Source organism: Trichosurus vulpecula, chromosome 2 (genome assembly GCF_011100635.1).
Source record: "Trichosurus vulpecula isolate mTriVul1 chromosome 2, mTriVul1.pri, whole genome shotgun sequence".
Classification (NCBI taxonomy): Eukaryota; Metazoa; Chordata; class Mammalia; order Diprotodontia; family Phalangeridae; genus Trichosurus; species Trichosurus vulpecula.
This window is the reverse complement of record NC_050574.1, coordinates 302183925-302201388: the sequence shown is the minus strand read 5'-3', so window position 1 is coordinate 302201388 and position 17464 is coordinate 302183925. Positions and strand designations below refer to the sequence as shown.

Below are 17464 nucleotides of genomic sequence, written 5' to 3'. Positions count from 1 at the left end.
AAACTTGTTTCCCTTCTCCAATTTCAGAGAGGTAACACAAATAAATGTATTTGTCTGGTAGAAATTCAAGCATGAGAAAATAAATAAAAGGAAGAATGTTTTCTTTTTACTCCTTTTCATCTTACCAGCACAGTGCCTTGTTTATTGTAGATACACTCAATGAGGTTTGAAAGTATGGTAAGAAGATGTAAAATAAAAAGGCCCAAATTGTCAAGTTTTTGTCTGTTTTTTTATTCCAAAAAATGTTCATGATTCATTGGGAAGTTATACAAGATGGTTTTCCAAATCAAAATCATAATCTTTGCAATTTCTGTAACAATAAAATAGAGAATGTTTTTTCTTTTTTCTTTTTGGCACCTACACTTGAAGTCTCATTTTTACTGAAAAGGCTGCTAACTTTTGACTTTTTTAAAAAACCCATATTATTCTTCCTTGTGGTAAAATTTGCATGATTGCTTAACTTAGAAATATGGCAGCAGCCAGTAGGACAACTACACTTAACCGTTTTTCTCCCATCATTAAAAATCTCTTTCTAATGTTAGTATGTCTGTCAGAGGAAAACTATATGAAAAACTGCAACCAGAGAGAACACGGCAGTGGCCTACCTTCACTCTCCTCACTGTTTTTCTGATTTAAATTTAGAATTACTGAGTAATTCTGTGAGAGGTAGCAAAATGTCTGGCACTGGCTCTGGCTTCATGATTCTAGGTAACAACCGTAGCTCGTCACTCTTCCAAAGCATTTGTATTAAACTAAACAAGGCAAACAAACAAAAAGTACAGCATCAACATTTGCTACATGCACAGGAGTTTATCAGTGCTCTAGGAGAAAACATAATTTTAAATGATGACAATTATTTTGGGGTAAAATGGTGTTTATAAACTGTTAATGCCAATTAGTGTGTGGAGTTAGCATAAGCATGAAATTCTAAAGTGTGTTGTAGAATTGTTACTGGTTGGTTTTTGTTTTTTTGTGTGGTTTTTTTTTAATTACAAAGCTGCAAAAGGTGAGGTATGAGAAGAAAGTGTACTTTTTTTTAAATTTCCCACACAATCTTAGGACCTTTAGGGAAGGACCAGACAATAAGGGTAAAAGTAGCCAATATTTAAATAATTTTTAAAAAAGCCAGAACAGATTACATTTCATACCTTAACTGCGTAAGAATGAGGTTTATGAACTTCATAATGACCTAATTGAAACAACTCAAATTTACATTTTAGCTACTTTTCACACTCTTCTGGGAAATACTAAGAAAATCTGACTACAAAAGTCGCTCAATTTTACTTAAGTCATTAAACATAACCGAACCACTTGCTTTGTAATTTAATGATTTTTCTGACTGCCATTAATAAAATGGTAATGTGTTAGATTGCTGTGTGCAGAAGAAAGTCTGGTTTTCCTTCCCCAAACTTAAAGAACAAGAAAATTTTAATTTCTGACTGAAATGGTGATGTTATAAAACTGGAAAAATATCATAAGCTACAATACAGTATTTTTAAAATTAACACTGAAGTACTTTCTGCTTGTGGTACTAAGTTTGTTGTTTTTAAGCTTTCAGTTTAAAAAAAATGACAGAGGAGCAGATCCATTTCGAAATGGATCATTTTTTCTGCCAGTTATTGACTGATTCACAACTCTTTTTTTTTTCATTTAAAGAAGTAATGCATGAATCGAGTAAAAAGAAAAGACAGTACAAGTAAAGAAATATAGTCTTCCTTTCATGAATCCAGCCCTATGTCCTCAGTGGCAACTGACAGATTTGATCCACCTTTTCAGCAATCACAGTAAACAGCATCTTTCTTTAAAACTTTTCTTGTTCTTGCTGCTTTTTTTGCCATTCTTATCTTTGTTTTCTGACATCTTCTTTGCTCTTATTTCTCTCATTAGATCAAAGAATACCTAGAGAAGAATAAAGAAGAGGGAAAAGAAAGCCATTTCACCAAAAGTAATTCTACAAAAGCAGTAAAATCAGAATAATATGCTAAACCACAAATCAAAATTAAATTTGAAAAAAGTAAAATAAATTATGCCAAGAAGATAGGACCTAAAGCAAAGAACAAAAATTAATATAGTTGCCAACTGAATAGATTAATGATGTTTATATGATGCAAATGATCAAAAAAAGAGAATAGGAATGGGGCATTCTTAACTGTTACCAGTCACTTAGTCATCTGTTGTAAAAATAAGTTTGTTATTGTTTTTGTAAGGTATAAAAATAAAATGCAGTGGTAGAAAGAAGGTAAAATTATTCATAAAATTATTTGAAAAAAGTGACTGAACAGTCCATGTCCTTTAATCCAGCAATGCCTCTACTGGACATATAACCTAAAGGAAGGACCCATAAATTTCGATTAAAATATTCATAGCAGCACTCTTTGTAGAAACAAAAAAATGGAATGATCAGGTGCCCTTAAAATGAGAAATGGTTGAAAAAATTATGGTATATAAATTGTAGGGTATTAATCAACCAAATGGAATGACAAATGTGAGAAATTCAAAGATATATGGGAAAATTTGTATCAAGTGATACAGAACAAAGAAACACAATCTTCAGTTTGTTGTTCAGACTGATGTTGTCAAACAGCATCTTCAACTACAATAACATAAATGAAGACAAGAACTGAAAGACACTAAAAGAATTCTGATTAAATTCTGAACAATGATGAAGTCAGAGATGCTGAAACACACTAATACAACTAGCTTTGGAACCCTGGATAAGTCACTTATTCTCTCTGAGCCTCTGGCAACTCTCCCAGGTTATCTTTTGCAGTGTGGAGGGGATTAATATGAACTTTCTGGAACACAGGAGCAAGTGTAAGAGTTGTTTCTGTGAACTGAGGATATAATAAATTTTGAAGGACTGGCTATCTCCAATACCACTCATCCTCCCCCCAATTTCATAATGCTCTTGGGGGTTTGGTACTACAATGTACAGCTTTAATGTTGTGACCTTAAAGTTGCTGGAGTAAATTTTTTGATTCCGTGATGACTATGCTATACCCTGCTTTGAAATTTCCAGGAACCTGATAACTCTTGTCCCCCAAACCTGTAAATCTACCAATATTGTGTATTCTTTTCATTTATTATTTTTTAGTTTTAGTGTTTTGTTAATCTGTGTTTGTATTTTTTCAACCCAACAGCTTCAAAAATTTATTATATCCTCAATTCACAGGAACAACCCTTACCCTTCTATTTCAGAAAGTTTGTATAAACCCCACCCCCCACCCAAAAAAAAGATAAGGCTGTTAAACATTTTCAGATCTTCTCAAAGAAAAAGGAAACAAATACCTGGGCTGGTAGGTGGCACAACAGCTAGAGCATCAGTCCTGAAGTCAGGAACACCTGAGTTCAAATATAACCTTATACACAGGCCCTGGACAAGTCATTTACCCCTATTATGAAGTATCCCTTTCTCACAAATCCAACTCTCTCAGAAATTGTAAGAGACAAATCAAGAGTATTTGTTTTTATTCCAAAGACTCCTAAAAAATACAATTTGGATGTATATGTTTCCTCAAAAACACAATTTGGATAGAAATGCTCACCCTTACACCAGCCAAAAAAGGATAAAAACTATTGCACTGTCCTATGCACAGGACCAAGAGTTGGAAGAAAGCTTAAAAATCAACTAATCCAAGCCCCTCTTTTTATAGATAATGAATATGGGGAGGAAACATTAAAGTAATACCAGTAGACATTTTAAAAATCTTTTTTATTCTAAACACCAACAAGTAAAGTGAGTATTTGCTATCCAAAGTAGAGCAGGTAAAGATTCTACATGAAACTACAAAATCACTATTATATAAAGCTTACTTTTTAAAACTATATTATAAATTCAGTATGTTTCTTTTGAAGCTTTCCTGGTCTTCTGTGAACCTCTGAACTTTTATTTGCTTCTGTTCATTTTTTTAAAATAATGCTTCAATGACTCTCTTTTCTTTCTTTTTTTTTAAATACAATTTCTTAGCCTTCTTAGGGAGGAAAAAAAGACTTATAAAATACATGCATAGTCAAGCAAAATAAATTTACACACTGGTCTTGTCCAAAAATGTATGTCTAATTCTGCACTTTGAGTTCATCACTGCTCTGTAAGAAGGCAGGCACGTTTACTTTATCATCAATCCTCTGGAAAGGTAGTTGGCCATTACACTAATTAAAGTTTTTAAGTCTTTCAGAGTTGCTTTTCCTTATAATGTTGACTGGTTCTGCTCACTTTACTTTTGAGTTAGTTCATACAAGACTTCCCAGGTGTTCCTGAAAACCCTTCCTTTCTTCATTTCTTATAGTATAATATAAAATACATTCAAATACTATAAAGAAATCCCAACTGATGATTACCACCTTAGTTTCCATGTAAAACAAAATGCTACATTTTTATACATACTAATCATTTTCTTTTTTTTTTTCTTTAATCTCTTTGGTGTACAGACTATTAGTGGCATGATGGGTCAAAGCATATGTAATTTTTGGAGCATAGTTCCAAACTGCTTTCCAGAATGGGTGAATTAATTTACAGATCAACCAACAGTGCATTAATATGGCTGATTTCCCACAGCCCCTCCAACAACTGATTTTCCTTCCCTCTTGTCTTTGCCAATCCCTGGAGAGTTTGTTTTAATTTTCATTTCTCTAATTAGTAATGGTTTAGAGCATTTTTGTATAGCTGTTGATAACTTTTTTCCTTTGAAAATTGCTAGTTCATATTTTTGACCATTTATTTAATGGGGAACAACTATTATTCTTATATAATTGAATCTGCCCTTTATATAACTTGGATATCAGATTTTGTCAGAGAAAATTGCAACAAAGATTTTTTTAACCAGTTAACTGTTGCCCTCATAATTCATCTATTTTATGTAAAAATTTTTGAATTTTATACAATCAAAATTGTCCATTTTGTCTTCCGTGATTCCTTCTTTTTCCTTTGCTTGGTTGTAAATTCTCTTCCTATTCAAAGCTGCAAAAAAATATTTCTTTCTCTGTTCCTATAATTTATGTATAACATTTACATTTAACTCATGTATTATTTGGAACTTATCTTGGTATGTAATGTGAAAGCTAGTCTACGACAATTTTCTGCCATAGTGCTTTCCATATTTCCTATCAGTTTTTATTGAATAGTTAGCCCTTGTCCCACTAGCTGAGATTTTTAGGTTTGGTTAACACTGTGTTACTATGTTTATTTGCTTCTGTATTTTGTGTCGTTGATTTGTTCCACTGATTGACTTTTCTGTTTTTTAATCAGTAGCAAATAGTTTTTATGACTGATGTTCTGTAGTATAATTTGAGACCTGGTACTATTAAGCTTCCTTCCTTCCCGCCTTTATTTTCCTTTAGATTTTTGACTTTTTGTAACCTGGACAAAATGTAATTTCTTCTAGCTGTATACTTTTTTGGTTATTTGATTGGTTTGGCATTGAACAAATAAATGAATCTAGGTGGTATTGTCATTTTTGTTATATGACATGACCTAACATGAGCAATTAATATTTCTCCAATTATTTAGATCTATTTTTATTTTTTTTTAAAGAGTGTTTTGTAGTTGTGCTCAAAGAATTCCATAAATAGTAATTAGGAGATTTGGACCAAGTAATATGACTCTGAGTTTGGTGCTCTTCCCACTACACGATTTTTCTTCCTTCCCTTACCCCTAATAATATATTTCTCTATTGCATAGGATTCCATGTACAGATGTGTTCGTACTGTCAAACAATAAAGAGATTCTCCCAACAGATAAGGAAAACTCTGGACCTAAAGAAGTTGTATTACCAGAGGTATTCTTTACTATAAATTTGCTACCTAAAAGACCACCACCCAATAATTAACAAGTTTATCATCAGCTGTGAATTACTAATAATAAAACATGCATTTCAGGTTATTTTTGTTCTAGCAACAGAGAAAAGATGACTCAATTTAAACAGATGACACAAACAGTTGTCAGCTGTCTTGAAAAACAGCTCTCTTTCACATAAATTGTTTATAAGTGAAAACAATGCTACTATTCCAAGATCCTGCTTGTTCTGGTTTGACAGGTAAAGCTTGTCCAAGAGGGAGAAACAAATTTCAGATGTGGATAAAAACATTCATCAGTGATTTCATACTGAGAAAGCCTTCCTTATTTGCTTAAAAGAAAGTCAATATCTGACATTTTTTATTATTACCTCTAAGATTAAGGATCACTTAATTTCAAAGAAAATAGGGGTCTGCAACTACACAACAACATAAAGACTGAAATGAAATAAGACTTTTAAACAATGTTATGCTACTTGGTTATGTTTCACAATGAGACATTCTTAACTAAAGAAGGAAGGACTATATTTTCCTAACAGAAATTCCCCAAAATACTTATAACTCATAGACAGTCCATCACCTTTAATACTGAATATCTTGAAACACTATTCCTCAGAATTCTTCCTACATCTAGTTCAGACTACTTGGTCATATGTGTGTAAATGCTCTTCTCTCTTCATAATGAAGATCATTCTTCTCTCCAAATGAAAAAAAAATTCATACAAATGTATGGAAAACCTTGATCTGGGTCCAGATGCCAATAAAACTAATATAAATAGATTAATAACTCTGTGATTGCTAAGTGATATGCTGAATTTGAAAAACAAGACCATGCAAAATGATGGCAGAGGGAAAAAGTCACATCTTTCTGGTTTTGTTTTTGTTTTTCTGGATAAATACACTGACTTTATAAAATTGTATCTGCTTTTTTAAAAAAAGTACTCTTTTGGAGGAATCCCTGGTACCTAATTTTTCCTCCCTTCCCTAAACTTAATTATTCACATCAATATCACCATCCTGTATGTCCTCACAAAAGAGAAAAAGATTTAAAGAATTTAGGCCTTAAGAATGAATATTGTTTAGAGACCAAGTTAGAAAGAGGTAGTTTAGTGTTTTTGGTACTGAAAGGTGAGAGAACTGAAATACCTGAGTTCAATGAAAACCAAACCAGGCTCACTGGCTAATGTTTTGTTAGTAGTAATAGTTCCTCTGCGAAATGAACTGAGTGAATTAACCCTGCTCCTCATTAGCAATAAGAGCTCAAAATATAAGCACTTAATGGCTATCCCTCCCTCATTCAACAAGCTTACCCCAGAACATACTGGGGTATCTTTACTTCAAATAACTATGTAAGAATTCAATATGCTTTACCAATGTTGTCCAATATGAATCAAAACTTTTGAGTTAACAGTTTTCTGATGTTTTAACAGGAAAAAAGAAACCCCAACATTTCTTATAGCATTGATTAGGAACAAAATACTCAAATTAAGCAACCTGAATACTTGGAAAATCCCAGTGACTGTGCTCTAATTTCTGTGAGTTTCTTCATAACCATAAAGTTAAGAATGATAAACATTTTATTATTTCTTGTATCATCTTAAAAGAAAAAGAGAAATTTCATACCTTGTCTACATTGGCTCTAGTTTTGGCAGACGTCTCTACATACTGGACACCCCACTCTTCTGCTTTACTTCTGGCCTCCTCAATGGGTACCTGTCTCCGCTCTTCCAAGTCAGATTTGTTTCCCACCACAAGCAAAGGGATTTTATCTTCTTCAGCCTTAACACGCAGAATCTGTTCCCTGATGCATTGTCAAAAATAAAATAGTTGACAAGACTGTACTATGTTATATCAGTAGTGACAGAAACAACAACACATAAAGCCTTAGAAATAATGAAGACTTCACAACGGCATAACAAAAAGTTACTGCAGGAGCCACATTCCAAACACTGCACTTTAAGCATAATTTATATCAGACTAAAAAAGCAAGGAACATCCCCACAAATAAATAAATACTTGAATGTCTCTCCAATGGAAGGGGAGCTCAGCACTTCCTCAAGATGGAGCTTGATGGCAGTCCTGTACTGCCTGCTGCAGCTGACTTGGAGCCAGCTGACTGAGGAGGCACAAAGTTCTTCCAAGCTCAGGGGCAACTGCCATGATCAAAGGAATAGGTATTCTCCTTCCAACATGTACTTGGGTAAAGCTCCTCCCTTTCTCCCCCAACTAATTTTTGCCATACAATAATCATATTCATAAATAGTTCATTTTTTTCTTAAGTTCAGATACAACGTACCCCAAACATGAAATGGCAATATTACAAAGGTCACTCTGACTCTCATCAGTTAGATACATATGCAATGAACAATCTTAGATGCTTTTGTGTTTTTGCATGTTATTTTGACAAATTTAACATTTGAATGATGAGAGATTTTTAAGGTAAAAGGTCCTCATCACTCAGTATCTTAAGTGCATATGGGTAAGTTATTCCAAAAAGTCCTATCAACATTATTTATCATACTTCTACAAGACACTAAGCAGAGCAGTAAAGATGATGCCCCAGAATTTCATATCAATTTCCAAACTCAACATATTTCTTCAAACTGAAAACAAAATGAAAAGGTAAACTAAATTAATAACATAACTGTCAAAGGCACCACCATCCTCGTAGCCACAAATGTTTGCAACCTCGGTATCATCACTGACTCCTCACTCCAACTCATCCCATATAAACAATTAGTTCTTTCTCCACATCTCTCCTATGTGTCCCCTTCTCTCCACTCACATAGCCAACACCTTGGTTCTCAAACCCTCATCAGCCTCTTACACGGACTACTGTAACAGCTTCCTAGTTGAGTCTTCCTGCTTCAAACCTCTCTCCCTTCCAATCCATCCTCCACATAGCCGGTAAAGTGACATTCCTAAAGCACAGATTAGACCACAGCACCCCTACTATTAAAACTCCAGTGGTTCTCGAAGATAAAATATAAACTGCTGTTTGGAACTTAAAGATCTTCACAACTGGGCCCCTTCCTGCCTTGGCAGTCTTCTTACCCATTACTCCCATGCATGTATTCTAGTTATACTGATGGGCTCGTTGTTTATCATCCTTCATGATCTATCTCCCATGATCATACTTCTGCACTGGCTGTTCCCCAAGCTTAGAATTTTTCATTCCCATCTCCTCCTCAACCAATCCCTGGTATAGTACCTAAGCCAAGGTTCAACAAATCTTGGTGGCCAGCTGTACACAAAAATGAGGAAAGTTCCTGAGTGGCAATTCTGGGGTTGGGCAATTCCGAGGGTTGGACAGCTACAGCCACCTCTCCCTAAGAATGACACATGAAAGCTCAGAATCAGGAAGGTAGACATGATGAAGGAAATCTGAAGAGAGCACATATTATAGGAAAGCACGGAATGAAGTATGACAAGACTTAGATAGGTTTAGGAGATGTGCAGAATGGGTAGAGCAAAATATCACTGGGCATAAGAGGAAGGAGCAAATCTGAAGTGTTATTAGGCCTGAGGAAAATCGGACAGAAACTGTTGTTATATTAATTTTTCTCAATGAATACCATAACAATGAATTATAGAAAAACAGCTGGGAGATACCACTTCTAGGGCTATATCTCAAAGAGACCATACAGGTGGGAAACAGACCCGTATGTACAAAAATATTTATAGCAGCTCTTTTTGTGGTGGCAAAGAATTGGAAATCAAGGGGATGCCCATCGATTAGGGAATAGCTAAACAAATTGTGGTATATGAATGTAATGGAATATTATTGTGCTATAAGAAATGAGGAGCAGACAGACTTCTTTACAAGCTGGAATGACTTATATGAACTGATGCTGAATGAGGGGAGCAGAACCAGGAGAACATTATACACGATTACAGACACATGGTATCTGTAAAGACTAACTTTGATAGACTTCGCTTCTCTCATCAGCTCCAAAAGACTCATGATGGAAAAAGCTATGCACATCCAGAGAAAGAATTACAGTCTGAATGCAGATTGAGGGAAACTTTTTGCTCTCTTTTTTTCTCCTTCTTTGGTTTCATTTCTCCTTTCTTATGATTCATTCCATTGGTTATAATTCTTCGTTACAACTGGACTATTATGTAAATAAGTTCAGTGTGAAGGTATATGTAGAACCTACATTGTATTACATGCTACCCTGGGGGGAAAGGGGAGTGGAGTGGAGAGGAGAGGGAGGGAGGGAGAGAAAATTTGGAACCCAAAAACTTGTGGAACTGAGTGTTATAAACTAAAAACAAAAAACAAATTTATTATTAAAAAAAGAAAAACAGCTGGGAAATTTGAAAATGAAAAACAATTCTATTAAACTTCATCATTAGAAAGAAAAATGTGCTTGTCTTCTAAATTTGGGGTATAGGTCCTAGACTCTAAGCAAAGCACATTTTGTCTTCTTTATGCCCTAAATTTTACAAATAAGTTGTTTGAAGGAAAGTATAATTTGAAGATGATACATAAGAACTATAATAATGTAAATGAAAACACTGTTAAAAGGCAACTAAATTCAAATTAATTGCAATGACTAACCTTGGTCTAAACAAAAAGATAATAAAACATTACTTCTTATCTTGGGAAAGAAGTGTTGGGGGAGAGGGAAGGTTCTAAGGGTACAAAATGATGCATTTACTGTCAGATGCAGACACTGTACTGATGAGTTTTGTTTAACTGCTTTTCCTTGTTACAAGGATGTTTCAATAGGAAGGAGGGTATCCTGGAAAAGTCTTGTTGTAAAAACAAAAGACATCAATACATTTTTAAAAAAATTAATATAGCTATAATCTACCATGTTTTATCTCTTAGAAACTAAATTTCTTCTATTTTTAAAACATTGAGATTTTAAAGAGGCAAGAATCATTGCACAGTGGAAAAGAGCTGGCCCCAAAGTCAGAATGAGCTGGTTTTAAGTCCTACCTCAAGATACTTCACTTCTCAGTGACCTAGGCAACTTTCTCAAGACTATGTGTTGTAGAATAGTTGCCAATATACTTTGAGGGAGGAAGTTTCCTCACTGGAACACCCTACAGCAGTTAAGTCACAGATCCAGAACAAAACCAAACCATTATCAATAGAAAAAAAATCAAAGCTTAACCAAGACACTGTAACTGAGTACTGGGCAGGGAAGCCCGAAAGGGATTCCTACCTCTATTTCTGATCACAATTTTTGGGAAATAAAGTCCCCTAGATAAATGTATACCTTGTGGAGTTTTCCATTTTTGTGTGATACCTTATGTGGTGTGAAACATATAATATATTTATTTATATAAAAACATATCATTCATATAAAAACATACAATAAATAAAAGCATTATCTTTTCACACAGTCTATTAAAGCACATGAAATCAAATCTTCAGAGATTAGAAAAGGAAGAACAAATAGATGTTTGCAATTTGCTTCCTCAACAGCTATGCCATCTCAAATGTTTCAAAGGTACAACCATCCAAGCTCATCATCTCTGTGTCATCCTCAACTCATTGTCACTCACCAGACATATCTAATCAATTGCCAAATCTTGTTGCTTCCCCTTCACATCTTTCACATACATCTCTTCTCTCCACTCATCAACCTCAACCCCAGGTCAGACCCTCCTCACTTCTTGCTTGGGCTAATGCCTAATAGCCTTCTAAGCGGTTCCCTGCCCTAAATTTCTCCCCACTCCAATCCTCCACTCAATTGCCAACGTGATTTTCTGACCATCTCAGTATCTCCCTACTCAGTGGGGTCTAATTAATTTCCTATTACACTCCTATGGTCAGCATTTAAAGTTCTTCATAATCTAGCCTCTTACTACACTTTATTCCTCTACACATACTCTATGATCTAGCTACATTGCTCTTCTTGCTATTCCTTGAAGGTGACACTCCATCTCCCACCTCCAAACCTTTTCACTGACTATTTCCCAGGCCTGGGATACTCTGTCCCCTCTTTCCCTGGTTTCCCTTTTTAAGATAACTCAAATCCCAGATTATGTAGGAGGCTTCTTTTGGTTCCTCTTGCTAATACCCTTTTTCTCCTTTGATTTTACCTTCTGCCTACTTTGTATACATCTTGTCTTTACCTAGCTATTTATTAGAATCCTCTTTCTTGAGGACAAGAACAGGTTGTTTTGGTGGTGGTGTTGTTTTGGGGGGGGCACTTCCTTTGTATCCTTAATGATTAACACAGTGCCCAATAGAGTAAATGCTTAATAAATCTTTAGAAATTGACTGAAATGGGATCACTCTTAAGTATATAATAAAAAAGAGACTTTATTGTAGGTTGAAAACATGCTCTCCCACGAAGAGCACAAGAAGATGGCAATTTCTGGTTAGTTTCAAAGGGTCAGATGGAGAGGTATGCCCCCAAATTAGTGATCCCATTCTATCCCATCTCCTCCAACAGACTGCCCCATTTGTAATCCCCACGCTACCAGTTATCTTCAATCTCTCCCCGTCTATATACTAGCTCCTTTTCTATTGCCTTCAATTATGCCCAGGTCTCCCCACCATCTTAAAAAAAAAAAACCTTTACAGGAATATAGCACCAGACCCAGCTTACTTTTAAAAGTAAAGAGTAGCGTAAGGGTCACTGTATTCATCAATTGATCCCCACTTACCTCTATTCAATCGCAAAAAAATCTAGTTCTGGGACTTGTAGCCAAAGTTTACATAGAGCTTTGTTCACAATAACACAATGTTATTTGCCAGTGCAAGTATCTCCATTTTACATATGAAGAAACTGTGTCACTCAAGGAGGTTAAGTGATTTGCCCTTGCACATAAAATGAGTCCTGGAGCTAAGAATTCAGTATAGGAATGGAACACTCTTTCCACCTTTCAGAGCTATTCTTTCTTTTAAGGCTCCTTTTACATTATCACAAAATTCTCAAGATGAAACAAAGACTTGATGCAGAACCACTAAAGAACACTAACGTCATTTTTGTGCTAGCCTTGTTGGAAAGGGGAAGGGTGACATAATCTTTCTCCTGAGGATAATTGTAGTGCTTTCCCTTTAGGTTAAACCACGGAACAAGAGGAAACAAAAGACTAGAAGAAAGAATAAGATGTTTGTGTCTCTTCTGTCTTTTGAAGAGGTATAAAAAATGAGAAAGTCTGCATCCCTCCAAAAAGTGAAGATAATTATGAGTACATTTGCTACATTTGGCAAACAAGGCCCGTAAGGAACAGAAGTAGTAAAGGAAATTCCTGAAAAGGGACTTCTAGGAACATAATTATACTACAATCTTATGCTAGCCTCTTTCTTTAGGAAGAAAGAGGGTCCTTCATAATATGTGTATGTAGTTGTATGTAATTATATACTATTCTAAAAGATAATATACTTTAAAGACTTAAAACTATACAATGGAAGAACTAAGACACTGCTCTTGTTGCCTTCCACTCATATTTTCCTATTTACCTTCATTCCACCTCTGAGGCCTCCCTGGCTCAATGATGCTTCCTTGCAAATCTTGGCACAAAAAAAATTAGCTTCCTCATTTTCACCCCTTGTTGGTCACCTCTCTGACCAGAACTTGCTAAGAAAGGAAAAGAAAATACTGGGTGTTTTGTCTGGTTGTTAAAGTCTCCTTGAGGTTAAGATACTTTAAGTCTACTTACAATAACTGGGTAACTGCTTATGAGAAGCACAGATGAAAATATTTAATTCCCCAAGAGAAATGGGGAATTCTGACTGAAGGAAGTATCAAGGAAAACAATGACTGCATCCCAAAGATCCTATTTCTTTACAACAGAAGATTAGCAACTAAAAGTATTTTAACTTTTTGTTTAAAAAACATCTTTGAAATGTAAAATTAGCGCAACATATTTATTCTATTCCAAAACAGGAAGAAATTAAAATTCTTAATTTGCCAGGCTTTACAAGTCCAAGGGAAATCTTCTTTTCTCCTGTCAGTGTCCTACATAAACAAACCTCAAAATACAATCAATGCCATCTTTCCACTGAAATTTTAAAGCAAATGTGTCACATCGATCACTCACTATTTCTTAGGAACTATACAAATATACAATGACCAATCGTTGTGTGTATATGTGTATGTAATAATACACACATATGAAACACACATACATACACACACACACACACACACCAGTGGGTCCTCTTTGGAGAAGATAAAATTCCAATACTTGTAACCATAAAAGCAAGAGCCAAAAGGTCCACAGAAGGAATCCAGCACAGACTACTACTTTAATGCATAAGTACTAGAAAAAACTGACAGCTATACTTCTATTTAGAAGTCCCAACATCTTCTTTAAACAACTGGAACAATGCTCAGCACTTACACTGGAGGTGAGATTACTGGCATATGTTGCTTCTCAACCTAGGCTGTAAGGAAGGAGGACAAAAAAAGGCCTCAGGAGCCTTCGCATACCTTTTATTTAAAAACATACCTGAACTCTGCTGTTGCTGTGAAGGATTCATGTTCTGTTATGGAGAAGACTAAGAGAAACCCTTCCCCACTACGGAAGTAGTTGTCTCGAATAGCTGCATAATCTTCTTGTCCAGCTGTATCCAGGATGTCTATCTGCACTTCTTCTCCATCAAGGACCACTTTCTTTCTATAGCTGTCAGCTTTAGTAGGTTCATAGTCTTCTACAAACTAAAGAACACAATACACAAGTAATGTCATCAAATGACTAAACTACTTCAAAAACACAATTTTAGTAGCACAAACATATACTTTGCTTAGCAACTAAAAATATTTACTGAGTGCCTACTATATGTAATATAACATCTTCACTGTACAATTATTATTAACGTTCTGCATTTCTATGGTGGTTTAGCTCCCCCAAAGCAACATATAAGCTATCATTTCATTTGTCTATTGAATACTTCTGTAAAGTAGACAGGTATTATCCTTACTTTACAGATAAGGAAAAACTGAAGAACAGATAGGATAAGTTGGTAATATTGTCACAAAAAATAACACATTTATATAGCACTTTGAGATTTATAAAAGCACCTTCCTCACAATTTCTATCCTCCATCCTTTCCCAAACATACTAATGTATCTTCATTTTTTAAGTCAAATTTGTTTCCAATGAACTAGGTACAAAATGTGACAACATAATTGAAAAAAAATTAACTGCTAAAAATCTCCTTTGAATATCAATGATTCATTTCACTTTCGTTGAAGTATTTTTGAGCTGATTGGAGATTTTTGTCTTTTTTAAAGTTACATTTATTCCTTTGGGACTGGGAGTCAAGATGTCCTGAGCCTACTAATATACCTCATTATTAAATGAAAAATGCATGCTATTTTTAGATACCTAGGCAATGAGACTCTTCAGCAAGTTAGGGAACATGAGCTAGAGTAATTCTACAGGAAAAGACAAACATTCTGATTCCCTTTAAAGTTGTTGTTTAATAATTCTTAAACATTCAGTAGTCACAAAATCTTTATAAACCTGTAATTTTTTTTGTTTTTTCTCACCTATCCTTCACATTACTATGTCCCCCTTTGCCAGCTGCCACAGAAACCATTACTGTCACAACTATATGATTATTATCTTCAGGTTTCTGGGTATCAGTTCGGGGGACATATAACTAGAGAAACTCAGAAATGAATGCTTGGCTTCAACCACATTGAGAGGAAGTCACCTGCTAATACTTCACAAAAAAAATCTAAAACTGCTGACTCCCATTCTACCTATGAAATCTGCATCTTCAAATTTTGTAAAGCTAGGTATGTATTAGAAAATCACATAGGGACAACAAAGACACAAGCCTCCTCATCCATTTTTTTTCTTCTTTCCTTTCCAAAAGTCTTGAACTGTATTTCTTTTGCCATTATCACCCCACTAACTAACTGACTTCTCTCCAGACCTGAACACATACCAGAGCATAATAGCTAATAACAATAACAGCTAGCATCTACATGTCACTTCACAGGTTTACAAACACTTTACATATATTGTCTCCTCTACCTTCATAATGACCCCGTGAGGCAGGTGCTGCTGCTATCTTATTTTACAGGTGAAGAAACTAAGACACAGAAGTTAAGTGACTTGTCCATAATACATAGCTACGAAGTGTCTGAGAAAGTCATCCCAACTGCAAGTCCAGCCCTCTGGCCGCTATACCACTCAGGGAAGGGGAAGGGAATGAGCATCTATATAGTGCCTACTATGCATCGGGCACTGTGCTAAGCGCTTTACAATTATTATCTCATTTGATCCTCACAACAACCCTGGGAGATAACTGCTATAATTATTCCCATTTTACAGATGAGGAAACCGAGGCAAACAGAGGTTGAGTGACCTGCTCAGGATCACACAGCAAGGAAATATCTGAGGGTGGATCTGAACTCAAGTCTTTCTGACTCTAGACCCAGCATTCTTTTCACCATGCCACCTAAGTTCTCTTGGGTCTAACCCCAATTTCAGAGAACAGGAATATTAGAAAATGACTCAATTCATATCCACGCTTGCTCCTCTTCCTCCAGTCATCCTCCCTTCCAAAAGAAATTTTTATTCCTCTATGGCTCAAGCAGTCACACTGGTAAGGCTTAGTAGCCAAGGATAATCATCTTAGATTAAGAGCTGGAAGGAATTTTGATATTATCTAGTCCAGGAATTCTCAAACTTTTTATCTTCTTAAAAATTACTGAAGATCTCAAAGAGCTTTTGCTTATCTTGGTATATGTGTTGATATTTACCATATTAGAAACTGGAACTGGTAAAATTTACACTTGTTATTTCATTTAAAATAATCATTTCATTACATGTTAAAATAACATTTTAGTGAAAAATAACTGTATTTTTCAAAACAAAAAAATTTAGTCAGAAGAATGACACTGTTTTATATATTTCTGCAAATCTCTTTAATGTCTGGCTTTAAAGACGACAGCTGGATTCTCAGATCTGCTTCTGCATTCAATCTGTTGTGATATGCTGTTTTGGTTGAAATGTATGAAGAAAATCCGGCCTCACACAGATATGTAGTTGGAACAGGGAGGAGCATTTTAATAGACAAATGTCTTTGTATTTTAATGAAAATAGTTTTGACCTCAAGGACCCCTCTCAAGGGTCTCAAGGACACCCAGGGGTCTGCAGACACTTTGAGAATGAATGCAGTCTAGTCCATCCCTTTCATTTTACAGATGAAGAAACAGTCTCAGAGTAAAAAAGGGACCTACCTAAGATTAAACTGGAGTAAATAAAAGACCTGGGAACTATAGGCAAGTCCTCTGATTCCAAATCCAGTGTTCTACACCACACTAACAGGTATTCTACTCTGCACTTGAATTCTCGGTTTTTTAATCTGCAAATGCCTGGCCATACTTTGTGGCAATGTTCCCTCCCTTAATCTATCAAGCCTCTGTCTCTGATCCTATTTCTTCACCCATGATTTCCCACCCCACCTTCTTGCTTCAGGACAAGGACAAGAAGCTAAGGAAAGAGGCATACAAGTCACCAAAGGGAAAAACAATTTCTCTGGATCTAGGGTCCAAATCTGTCTCTCCTTTTATGCAAATAGTATTTTCATTTAATCCAGCAGATGTTTGCCTCCCCACTTTATCTTGCAGTAAAAAGTAAGGATAAGTGGACACCAAAGAAGTTATTTAACCACCAAGCAGAACACCATAGGAGCAGTTCTGCTATCCCTTCTAAATAGGACCAGCAAAGAACACTCCATCTGGGG

The 17464-nt window shown here is 35.3% G+C and overlaps 1 protein-coding gene across 11 annotated transcripts in view; it reads right to left on the bottom strand.

Annotated features, from left to right (window-relative positions):
- Positions 1–210: 210 nt before the first annotated feature.
- RALB (RAS like proto-oncogene B) overlaps positions 211–17464 on the bottom strand; it is a 90576-nt gene continuing 73322 nt past the window's right edge. For all 11 annotated transcript variants that reach the window (XM_036746520.1, XM_036746516.1, XM_036746514.1 and 8 more), the window contains 3 exons: positions 14212–14420; positions 7414–7591; positions 211–1899 (listed from right to left, as the gene is read on the bottom strand). In XM_036746520.1, the coding sequence (XP_036602415.1) occupies positions 1780–1899; positions 7414–7591; positions 14212–14420 (507 nt within the window). In that variant the 3' untranslated portion in view covers positions 211–1779. The remainder of the gene's footprint in view (positions 1900–7413; positions 7592–14211; positions 14421–17464) is intronic.